Source organism: Aphidius gifuensis, linkage group LG4 (genome assembly GCF_014905175.1).
Source record: "Aphidius gifuensis isolate YNYX2018 linkage group LG4, ASM1490517v1, whole genome shotgun sequence".
In the NCBI taxonomy this organism is placed as follows: domain Eukaryota; kingdom Metazoa; phylum Arthropoda; class Insecta; order Hymenoptera; family Braconidae; genus Aphidius; species Aphidius gifuensis.
In genome coordinates this window covers 22,648,514-22,659,727 of record NC_057791.1, presented here as the reverse complement: position 1 = coordinate 22,659,727, position 11,214 = coordinate 22,648,514, and the positions used below count along the sequence as shown (strand labels likewise).

At 23.4% G+C, this 11,214-nt stretch overlaps 3 protein-coding genes and 1 non-coding gene across 5 annotated transcripts; 2 read left to right on the top strand and 2 right to left on the bottom strand.

The window, feature by feature from the left end:
- Positions 1–370: 370 nt before the first annotated feature.
- On the bottom strand, positions 371–7,612 carry LOC122855744 (myb-like protein X). 2 transcript variants are annotated; one of them, XM_044157316.1, is made up of 5 exons: positions 7,364–7,612; positions 6,921–7,057; positions 3,074–6,854; positions 2,749–2,892; positions 371–1,551 (listed from the first exon to the last, which is right to left on the bottom strand). In XM_044157316.1, exons 3-5 carry the CDS (start codon positions 6,824–6,826, stop codon positions 1,399–1,401), a joined length of 4,050 nt encoding a protein of 1,349 aa, XP_044013251.1. In that variant the 5' UTR covers positions 6,827–6,854; positions 6,921–7,057; positions 7,364–7,612; the 3' UTR covers positions 371–1,398. The 2 variants fall into 2 exon arrangements, with proteins under 2 accessions (XP_044013251.1, XP_044013252.1); XM_044157317.1 differs by lacking the exons at positions 6,921–7,057; positions 7,364–7,612 and having other exon boundaries at positions 3,074–6,858.
- LOC122855753 (kappa-scoloptoxin(11)-Ss1a-like) lies at positions 1,548–2,749 on the top strand. The gene is made up of 4 exons (XM_044157333.1): positions 1,548–1,899; positions 1,989–2,171; positions 2,234–2,437; positions 2,515–2,749. Exons 1-4 carry the CDS (start codon positions 1,744–1,746, stop codon positions 2,713–2,715), a joined length of 744 nt encoding a protein of 247 aa, XP_044013268.1. The 5' UTR covers positions 1,548–1,743; the 3' UTR covers positions 2,716–2,749.
- A 357-nt stretch (positions 7,613–7,969) lies between the features above and the next one.
- LOC122855749 (fatty acyl-CoA reductase wat-like) lies at positions 7,970–10,796 on the top strand. Its single transcript, XM_044157326.1, has 5 exons — positions 7,970–8,381; positions 8,448–8,967; positions 9,123–9,312; positions 9,393–9,635; positions 9,729–10,796. Exons 1-5 carry the CDS (start codon positions 8,136–8,138, stop codon positions 10,114–10,116), a joined length of 1,587 nt encoding a protein of 528 aa, XP_044013261.1. The 5' UTR covers positions 7,970–8,135; the 3' UTR covers positions 10,117–10,796.
- A 38-nt stretch (positions 10,797–10,834) lies between these two features.
- Trnae-uuc lies at positions 10,835–10,906 on the bottom strand. The gene has a single exon. It is a non-coding gene; the product is annotated as a tRNA-Glu (tRNA).
- Between the last annotated feature and the right edge of the window lie 308 nt (positions 10,907–11,214).

The following is an 11,214-nucleotide window of genomic DNA, read 5'->3' as shown; positions in this document are numbered from 1 at the left end:
ATAATTTATGATTAATTTGTGTGTATATGTATTTAATATAATCTAAAAAAATTATTAAATATTATATGGAGGATAAAATTTTTCATCAAACAATAGATAAATACAAAAAAAAAAAAATTGATTTATCTATAAAAAAAAAAAAAACAAGATATATTTTTAATACATAACAAAAAAAAATAAAATCATAAATTTGCTTGTGAATATTTCTCATTTATATTTGTACGTATTTTATATTTATCAATAATACATGTGTTTTAAATTGTTAATTTGTAATATTTAAATTTATTAACTTCCTTGACATTCACACAATAATATTCTTTTTAAAAGAAAATTAATTATAATTATTATTTATGATTTTTTATTAGTGCCCTGGTAAAAATATTTCTCTGAATTTTTCCGAATTTTTCCGTGATTACGGAAAAAATTTTGGTACTTTTTTCCACTTATTTCTTCATATGGGTCTATTTGGGAGAAATTCGGAGTAATCTCAGAGAAATTCAAGAGAAATCGCGGAGAAATATTTTCACCAGGGTGAATTTGCCAATTTGGCATTTTACAATTCAATAAAATTAATTTTTTATGTGTACAATTGATTTTATTGATTATAGAACAAATGATAAATTAATTTTTTCATATGAATTTAAAAGAAAACAAATTTATTAATATATTCAAAGCAAAGTGCAGAGTGAAGCTACATGAAAAAAAAAAATATCAACTCAATATTCAACGTATTTGTTCTTTTTTTTTTTTGTACAATTGACATCATTTGTTGATCGACAAATATACATGGTTATTTAGAACTAAAATTTACATCAATTTCAAATTAACTGAATATTTATCTAGCCAATTAAAATGTATAATTGATTTGTTTTAGTAAAAAAAGCAAAGAAAAAATGCTTTAAAAAATCAATTTGATCAAAATAAACTAATTAAAAATTTAATAAATTGTTTTTAATCTTTAAAGATAGTTAACAAATTGATGATCAATCACGTTTGCAATTTTATTGCATTTTTATCATTTTTAAATACTACCTAATGATGAAATTTTTAAATGTCAAATTTTTAATTTTGCATTGTAAATTAGCTAGACGCTAGAAACTTATTTTACATAAATTATGTAACATAGAAAAAAAAAAAACAAAAAAAAATAAACATTCAGCAGTCAGAATTATTCATTTATCCATCAATAAGTCTAATATTTAAATAATATTATTTTTTTCAATCGCCTGAATTCGTGTGTGGGTGTTTATAACTTTTCATTTTTTATTTTCTCGATTCAGTTATCTCATAATTAACCACACAATTTCTTCATCATTTTTAAAGATGGAAAATAATTTATATACTCTGTACTTACGTTTTTTAATATTAATTATATTATTATTATTATTCCTTTTTTTTTTACTGAATTTTTTCATCCAGGTAAACGCGGATGGCATCCTGGCACTCGGTTGAACACCAGTGTTGTATCAAAAGATAACATTCAGACTCCAATGCTGCATCCAATTTAGTGCGAAAACTGTGACGAAGAAGTGCCTTTGTTGCCTCCATAGACTGTAAAAAAATTTAAAAATACCAGATATATAAAAAATTTAAATGAATAAATTAAATTTCTCAATTATATTTAAATTTAATAATCATAAATTATTGTGGGCGTATGTGTGGGATTTTATTGCAACGCAAATCGATGATATTTAAAATTTTTTAAAAAAACTTTAGTTATTTGTTGATTGAACAAACAAATACATGAAATATTATTTGATAAATATTTATGATAAAACAAGCATAAATATGATTTTTAAATTAACAATATTATTGTTAATGAATTATTATATTTGTGATGCAAAATATACCAGGATAAGTAGTAAACCATCAGATATTGTATTTCAATATCGTGATGGTGTAAGTTTATAAAAATTTATTTTTTTAAATAATACAACAATAATACTAATAGAAATATTAAAAGTATAACTTTTTTATTTTTATTTTAGGCACCAGGAGAAAAATCACTTGATGAGTGTAAAAAAAATGAAGCATGTAGTGTTATTTATAAAAGATTTTGGATGCCAAATTTATCACAAAGACTTTGTCGTTGTTATGATGGTATTGAGTGTCCTTGGTCAACAAAAAATGATAATCAATCAATGTCACTCAATAATAGATCACTTTTAAAGGTAAATTTATATTTTTTATGCTAAAATAATACCTAATAATAATTATTAATTTTATTTGACAGTTTTGTGAGCCAATAAATCATAAAAAAACATGTAAATCTCATCAAATAGCAGCAATAGTTAATGGTATAATTGATGATGAGCAAACTAATATAATTGTTGAAAGTGTTAAAATTGATTGTTCATGTCCAAAGAGTCATTATTGGAAAATATCTGAATACAGTTATATTGATAATAAGCTTTATCAAGTATTTAAATGTGCAAAGGTAAAATTATTTTTTATTATTATGTTGATTAATTGTATTAATTAATAGAAAATATAAATTGTAAAATTTGTTTACAGCAAAGAAAATGTTTGAGCTATGAATTTTGTGGTTTTGTTAGAGCTGATTTTTATTCAATTTATTATCGTTGTTTATGTCCAGCTGGGAATATTTGTATAACAAAATATGAAAAATCAGAAAATATACAAGAATTAATGTACTTGGGAGAGGGTTACGAGGCATTTTGTGAACCTTGGAATTCAACAAGTATATTTGATTAGCAGAAATGAATGAATAAGCTTAAAATGTCTTACTTGGGCTGATTGATCACTCATTACTCGTAAAGAAGGCAACAATTCAACGTGAAACCTATCTGGCCAAAGTACCCTTGAAACAAGTCCAGCTCTTAGTGCTTCATTTGCTGTTAGTGTTCTTCCACCCAATAAAAGTTCACTTGTCTGTAAACAATAATAAAATTAAATTATCAATCTATAGAAATAATTGATTCTTCATTTCTTGAATTTTCTGATCCAATAACAAGTATTACTTAGTGTAAACAATAATAAAATTAAATTATTTGAGAGATTTTTCCCACCAGGGAAGTAATGATTTTAATTGATGGATAATTTGTAAACGTACCACAGCATTTCCAAGAAAATGTGACAATGTAAAAACAGCAGCACCTTCAGCAATTTGTCCTAATTTACCATAGGGTGTACTGAACGATGCTTTATCACTTGCAATAACAAGATCAAATAATGGCAACATTGTTACACCAAGACCAGCTGCTGTACCTTGCACACCAGCAACAATTGGTTTATTAAATGTTGCAAGACTTTTGATAAATTCTTTAACACCTTTTGCAAGTTCTTGTGCATGTGTACGTCTTGTATCTTTATCATCATGTAACAATGTTGATAATTCTAGTCCTTCACAAAAACTTGAGCCAGTTGATGTTAACAATACAACTCTACAATCATCATCTTTTTTTAATATTGTTAATACATCTTTGAATTCTTCCATCATTTGTAATGTTATGCCATTTCTTATTTTTGAATTTGTTGATGGTGTCATTATTAATTGCACAAGATTACCATGTTTTTTAACATTTATTTCTTTGTTACTAAATTGTATTTTATCATTTGATGAACGTGTTTTTTTATCATCATTTGTTGTTGAATTACGTAGCTTTGATTTTCGATTTGAACGTTCAGTTGCCAGTGCTGTTACAGCTTCAGCTAAACATACTGATAATTCATCTGATTCACCATCAGCTGTTTCGTTTTTAACACCTTTGTTTTCTTTTTTTTCAGGCTCATTATCTTTATCTTTAACATCATCATCATCATCATCTTCTTCTTCTTCTTCTTCATCATTATCATCGTCTTCTTCTTCATCTTCTTTCTCTTCTTTTATAAATGATACTTTACTTTTTTGATTTTTTTTACCTTTAATATTTTTAGTAGCAACATTACCATTTGATTTATTATTATTATTTGATGTCGATTTATCAGCAACTTCATCAGTTTGATTAATAGAACCAGCTCTTGTTTTTTTATTTGCATCAATTTTTTTAATGGTAACAGATACTGGCACTGGTTGTTTTTTTGCTTTTTTAGCATCAGCAATTTTTTTTTTATTATCTTGTGATATTCTTCTTTTGTTGGCTCTGATATTATTACCATCATCATGATTATCATGTGTTAATGAATCTCGTGTACGTGTACCATCAAAACTAACACGTGGACTACCAGATGTTGATGAAAATGAACTTGATGAATGTCTTCTAACAATAACAGATGCATCAGCAGCATTACGTATTTTAGCTGGATAAATAAATTCAGTTGGTGATTTTGGTGATTTAATATTATCTTGTTTTTTATCAACAGTTAATTTTTCTGGTGTTAGTAATTGTTGTTGATTATTTTCTTGATCATAATTAATTGATACACAGCGTTTTGCACGTGGTGATATTTTTGTTGGACTTGTACTTGATGTACGTAAACGTAATACAGCATTTTTAACTAATTTTGTACGTATTTTTAATTCACGTTGTACTTTAACCATATCCATAACTTTAACTTGTGATTTTGTAACTGGTACAAGACGTCTTGTTCTTGGTTGATCAACATCATAAAGTAGATTAACAACACCTTCATCTTGTAATAATCTATCAATTTCATTGTTACTTTTTTTTTTTGGTTTTGGTGTATCTGTTGGTGCTGGCATTGTTGTTTTTTTAGTTGGTGTTTTAACTGGTAATTTTTTATTTGTTTTTTTTATTGATACTGGTGCTGGTGGTGGTGGTGGTGGCGGTGGTGAAGGTGGTGTTATTATTGTTGTTACTGTTGTTGTTGTTGTTGTTGGCGTTGTTGTTTTTGGTAATTTTTTTGTTATAATTTTTTTATTATTTAATGATAAATCATCTTTTTGTTTTTTTGCTGTTGTTGGTGTTGATGATTTTTCAATATTATCAACAACTTCTTCAACTTCAGATAATGATGATTTACGTTCATTAATACTTTCTGTATTTGAATCACTATCTTGATTGTCAATTGATGATAAATTATTCACATTATTTGCATTAATATTATCATTTTTTTTGATATTTTTTTTTAATATTAATGGACGTGTTTTAGTAAGTTTTTGACGTTTTGCTGATATTTCATGTTCACGTGCTTTTTCAGTTGGTTTTCTTTTACGTCCAGATCGTGTTTCTTCACTTTTAATATCACTATTATTATCAATTAATTCTTTTTCATTTGATGTTAAATCAATTGTTGATATTTTTTTTAAATTTTTATTATCTGCCTCGGTTCTAAGTGCTGATATTAGTTTTAATTCTTCAGATAATTTTGTTTGAAATAAACGTTTTTTTGGAGTTATCGGAGATGATGATGATGATGGTGATTGTTTTTGTGGACTATCAAGTCCTAATAATTGTTTCATTGCAATTTCACGTTCACTTATTGGTGTTGTTGATGTTTTTTTAGTTTGATTATCATTAGTTGGCTTTAAATCAGACCAATCTGGATCAACATCACCCTCAAGAATAGCCAATAAATCACTATTATCATCACTTTCTTTTTTTTTAATATTATCTTTAATTTTAATTTTTTTATCTGGATTTTCAATAGGTATCAATGCTGGGATTGTTACTGGTGATTTATTATCATCTTTATTTTTTTTAATTATCAAATCATCTTTTTTATTTATTTTATCTTTTGTTATAATTTGTGATGAATTTGATGGTTTATTGTCAATTATTTGAGTTATTTTAATTGATGGTTTTGTTGGTATGATGTCTTTTTTATTTTTTTGTTTTTCACAATCAATTTTATTTATTTTTAATAATGATGTTTGAATTTTTTTTGTTACTGGCAATTTGACATCATCGTCTTTTTGTTTTGAACCATCTAGAAGACTCAATTGATGCTCAACATCATCATCATGTGATTTTGATAATTCTTGAGGAGAATTAATTTCTTCTTCATTATTTTCATCAGTCCAATCATCAAATATATCTTTTATTAAAGTACGTTGTTTTGCATCTGGACTAGTTACATTATCAACAACAACATTATCATTTTTTTTATTTTGTATTATTGGTAATTTTTTAATTTCAATTTTATCATCAGACAATTTTGTATTTTTAATTGGAGTTTCAGGTTTTTCATCAATAATTTTTGTCGTTGTTGATTCACCAATATTTTCTACAATAATTTCAATATTTTTTAATGTTTTTTCAGTATTTTTTGTTGTTGTCTTATCATCTATCTCATCGTAATCAACAAGATTATATTCAATAGTACCATTTGTATCATCAAGTGTCTCTTCAGTAATTTCATCATCAGCACTACTTGAACTTTCTAATGCTGATATAATAATTGTTTCTTCAGTTATTGAATCAATTGAATCACTTGAATCTTTAGTATCATTTGTTGTTTCATTATTTACCTTTTCATTTGATATAATATCATCATTACTTTTTTCAATTATCGTACTTGAATCTGATGGTGATATTTTTATTTCCGGTAATTTATTTAATGTTGTATCTGTGTTTTTATCATCATCTTTATCATCATTTTTATTGTCAGTAGTTTTTATACTATCAAAAAAATTAATTTTATCATCAATTTTATTTTCACATAATTCATTTTTTTTACAATCATTATTATCAGAATTATCTTTATTTTTCAAATTATCATTATTTGATTTTTCAATAGTTAAATCATTTGATTTTGAACTATCATTTATTGCTGATGAATCACCATTATCTTTTGGTTTAATTACGAAAAATTCATTGAGTAAATCATGATCAATTTTTGGAGTATTTTCAATTTCAATATTATCATTTGTATTTTTATCAACTTCCATTGTCGTTATATCCATCTTTAAGTTTAATAAATCATTGACAATTCTGTAATTTAAATACAAATTAATCATTCAATTAAATTTTTTAATAAATCAACATAACATTACTTACTTCAAATTTATAAAATTATCTTATTTCAATCAGTCCAACAAAACCAATTAAATAATAACCAAACAAAATAAAAAATTACAACAATTTTTTTGTTTTTTATTATTAGTATTTATTCTTTAAACACTTGACAATATATTCTGAAACATAAATAAATAATTAAACAAATAATTATTAGTTAATAAAAAATATATAAATTGTTGTTTACATGAAGCAACAAAAAATAAACAGCAACATAATGCAGATACTATTATCAAAATGACACGACGACATTTATTAAAAATTTAACAACAAAAACCAATATAAATCAACTAAAAATATCACAAAATAAAACAAAATATATTTATTAATTTTTTATACAATAAATTGATTTAAAATTATTATAATCAGTAAATTTTTTACTCCAAAAAACATATCATATATTAATCATACACACAAACACTCACCTATTCACACATCAAAATAATGATGAAGCTCAAGAAAAATAGAAAAAAAAAAATGATAAATTTATAATTTATTTAATATTTTGATTGTTCAATTCATTAAATATATTGTTATTTATGTTATCGTGTATATTATTAACAATAAATATATTCAAACAATAATTAATATTACAATAAACATTAATTATCGAAAAAAGTACACATCAGCAATCACTGACTCGAAAAAGAGAGATAAAAAAAAGAATCATCGATGCCGAAAATATACAGGCTGATTTTTAAATAATCGACAATTGCCATTTAAAAGTTCATTGTAAACTTGGCATATAATTTTTTGAATTAACATTTGTAAATATTAAAAAAAAAATTAAATTTATTAAAGTTCCAAGATCAATGACTATTACAAATTTTTTTAGTTGATTTGAATTTATAAAAATTGCACAACAATGATTCAACAAATAAATTTTTAATTTATTATAATATTATTTGAAATTTAAAAATCAATGTAAATTGAATATTAATATTTCCCACATTGAGTTTAATTAATATTTAATTTGATTTAGTACAATACAAGTTTATTCATTAATATAATGATTTTGTTTAGAAGCAACTAATGAGTGACAAGAATAAAAGAGAAAAAAAAAAAAAGGTTTGTCGATATATAAAAGACAGTGAAATTATCAATTGATAGTTTAGTTGATGTATTTCATTTGTATAACGTATATAAAATAAATAGTGAGGTAATTTTTGATATTGGGTTGAATTGAAAAATTTAATAATGGAAGAAATATATAATAAAATAACAAATCCTGATGAGTGGGGTATTGATAATAATGAAACAAGTGAAATACAAAAATTTTATGCAAATCAAAGTGTATTTTTAACTGGATGTACTGGTTTTCTTGGAAAATGTATTGTTGAAAAATTACTAAGATCATGTCCAGATTTAAAAAAAATATATCTTTTAGTTAGACCAAAAAAAATCTCAGCTCAAGAAAGAATTAAAGAATATTTTAATAATGTTGTAAGTTAAATAAATTATATAAATATTGCAATTATTAAATAAATGAATTTTATTATTGTTATTTAGCTATTTGATGAACTTAAAAAATTACAACCAAAATTTACATCAAAAATTGTTGTGATTAAAGGAAATTTAGAGAGTGAAAATTTGGGTTTATCTGATGAAGATAAATGTGTTATTATAAATGAAGCAACAATATTTATTCACAATGCATCAAATGTTAAATTTGATTTACGAATATCTGATTCACTTAGTTGTAATGTTTTTGGTACTAAAAATATGCTTGATCTAGCATGTCAGTGTAAATATATTAAAGTATTTACTTATGTATCAACAGCATATTCAAATTGTCATGAAAAACAAATATTTGAAAAATGCTATCCATCACCAGGTGATTTAAATTTAATTCAAAATTGCATTGATACTGATCGTTCAACACCTGATGGTATGTCATCAGCAGCAATTAAAGATTTTATTTCACCATGGGAAAATATGTATGTTTTTGGTAAAGCAACTGCTGAAAATTTAGTCAAAAAATATGCTGAAAAATCTACATTTCGTTGTACAATATTTCGTCCATCTATCAGTAAGATTTTATTAATTTTATAAAATATATTCAATTAAAAAAATATACTTAAAAAAAAATGACTTACGTACAAATAAATTTGTCGAAATAAATTATTTAAAAATTATTTTGACGAATTTATATTTTTTAATAGATAAAAATATTAAATTATTTAGTTATGTCAAGTTTTCAAGAGCCAATTCCTGGATGGACTGGAAATTTAAATGGACCAGTTATAATGTTTTTAGGATCAGGTCTTGGACTTGTTCATGTAGCATATCAAATGACAAATCCATTTGACATGGTACCAGTTGATATGTGTACAAATGGATTAATAGCAACAACCTGGGATGCCGTTGTTAATCAGTAAAAAAATTATTTTCAAATAAAATATATGATTTTTTATTTATAAATATAATTTAGAAAAAAAAATTGACTATTTTTAGAAATGAAACTGGAAAAGTTTTTGTATACAATTATGCAAGTTCAGTTGTTAATCCAGTTAGTATAAAAAAATTTGAAAAAATGGCATATGAAAGAGGCTGTACAGCTCCAGCAATAAAATCAGCTCCACATTTTTTTCACATAACAAATTCAGTTGTATTATTTTTAATTGGACATATATTGGGTCATTGTATTCCAGCTATTTTTGCTGATATTGTATTATTAGCAAGTGGAAAAAAACCATTGTAAGTATTACGAAATAAAATTAAATAATATTTAAAATTATCATTGCATATTAATGTAAAAAAAAAACTATTTTCATTTCATTAAAATATTAGTTGTGTGAGTATTGTGTACAAGGCAACACTCTGGTTACCAACTGTGTGTTTATTTGCCAATGGAAATTGGCGAATTTACGTCAACGAAACAACAAAAGTTTGGGATCGAATGAATAAACGTGACAATGAATTATTTTATAATGATCTTAGAAGCTTTGATTGGAATACTTATTGCTATTATTATTGGGCAGGATTGAGATTATACATTATGAAAGATTCAATTTCAACAGTCAAAGATGCAAAGAAAAAATTTGATTTATATAAAAATATTTTACATATTTTATTTTATATTATTTTATTATTATTTGTATATATTTCTTGGGATTATATTGTCATTATGTTTAAGCCATTTTTAGAACTTATTAAACTTGTTAATAGTTTTATTTAATAATGCTAATTATAATTACTAAAAAAATTTTATTTATTCGTTTTTAAATTTATTTAAATTTAATCTCTTAATTGTTTTGATAAATTTATAGAAAAAAAAAAATAATAATAGTTTACTTAGGAATTTGATACAATAGTTATATTAAACTTGTAAATTTTAATAATCATAATTATATAATTGTATAATGATAAAAATAATATGTAAAAAAACAAATTCAAGTATTTTTCGGTTTTTTTGTTTAAATTTGGTTTTGTCGTTTTAAGTTTTAAGTTAATTCACTGTGTGGTCTTGTTGTATAATGTTGTTAATTTATAAATAAATTAATGCTTATTAATTATTGCAAATATGAATTTGATTAAAAAAAAATTAATGAATACAAAGATTGTTCGTGTTTACATCATGTAAATAACAAAAATTATGACAAATTTTTTTAAATTTATTCAAGTGTTTTAATTTATTTGACTTTGACCTGTTTTAAAATTTATTTTGAGTACAATAAAAACCAGTCGATATATAAAGACTAATTTAAAGAAAAAAAAAAACTACTTGTGGAAAATTTTCAAAATAAAAAACAATTTTTATAAAGTTTTTAATACAAATTAATATAAAATAATTTTTTTATTGTTTTAAAATTTAATTAATAAATAATTACAAAAATAATTTATATAAAAATATTAAAAGGGAGTTCAAAATATTATTGGAAAATGCAAAAAATAATTTCCGTTACCGGGAATCGAACCCGGACCTTCTGGGTGAAAGCCAGATATCCTAACCAGTAGACCATAACGGAGTGTATTGATGAATGTTATTTTAGCTGGAGTCTCTTATAGTTAACCAATTAAATTACTAAAAAATGTAAATACTATTTTTTAATTAAATTTTTTAATCAAGAAATAACTTTCAATTGATTTAAATTCTAAATTTTTTTTTCTTTTTTATAAATTTATTATTTATTTATTAATTTTTTTTCAATTTAAAATTTAAAAACAAAAATTTATTAGTTTTTTTCGAATTTTATTCATTAAAAATTATATTCATTGATTTTACAAATAAATTTTTATAAATAAAAACTCATTAGTAAAATCAATGAATATAATT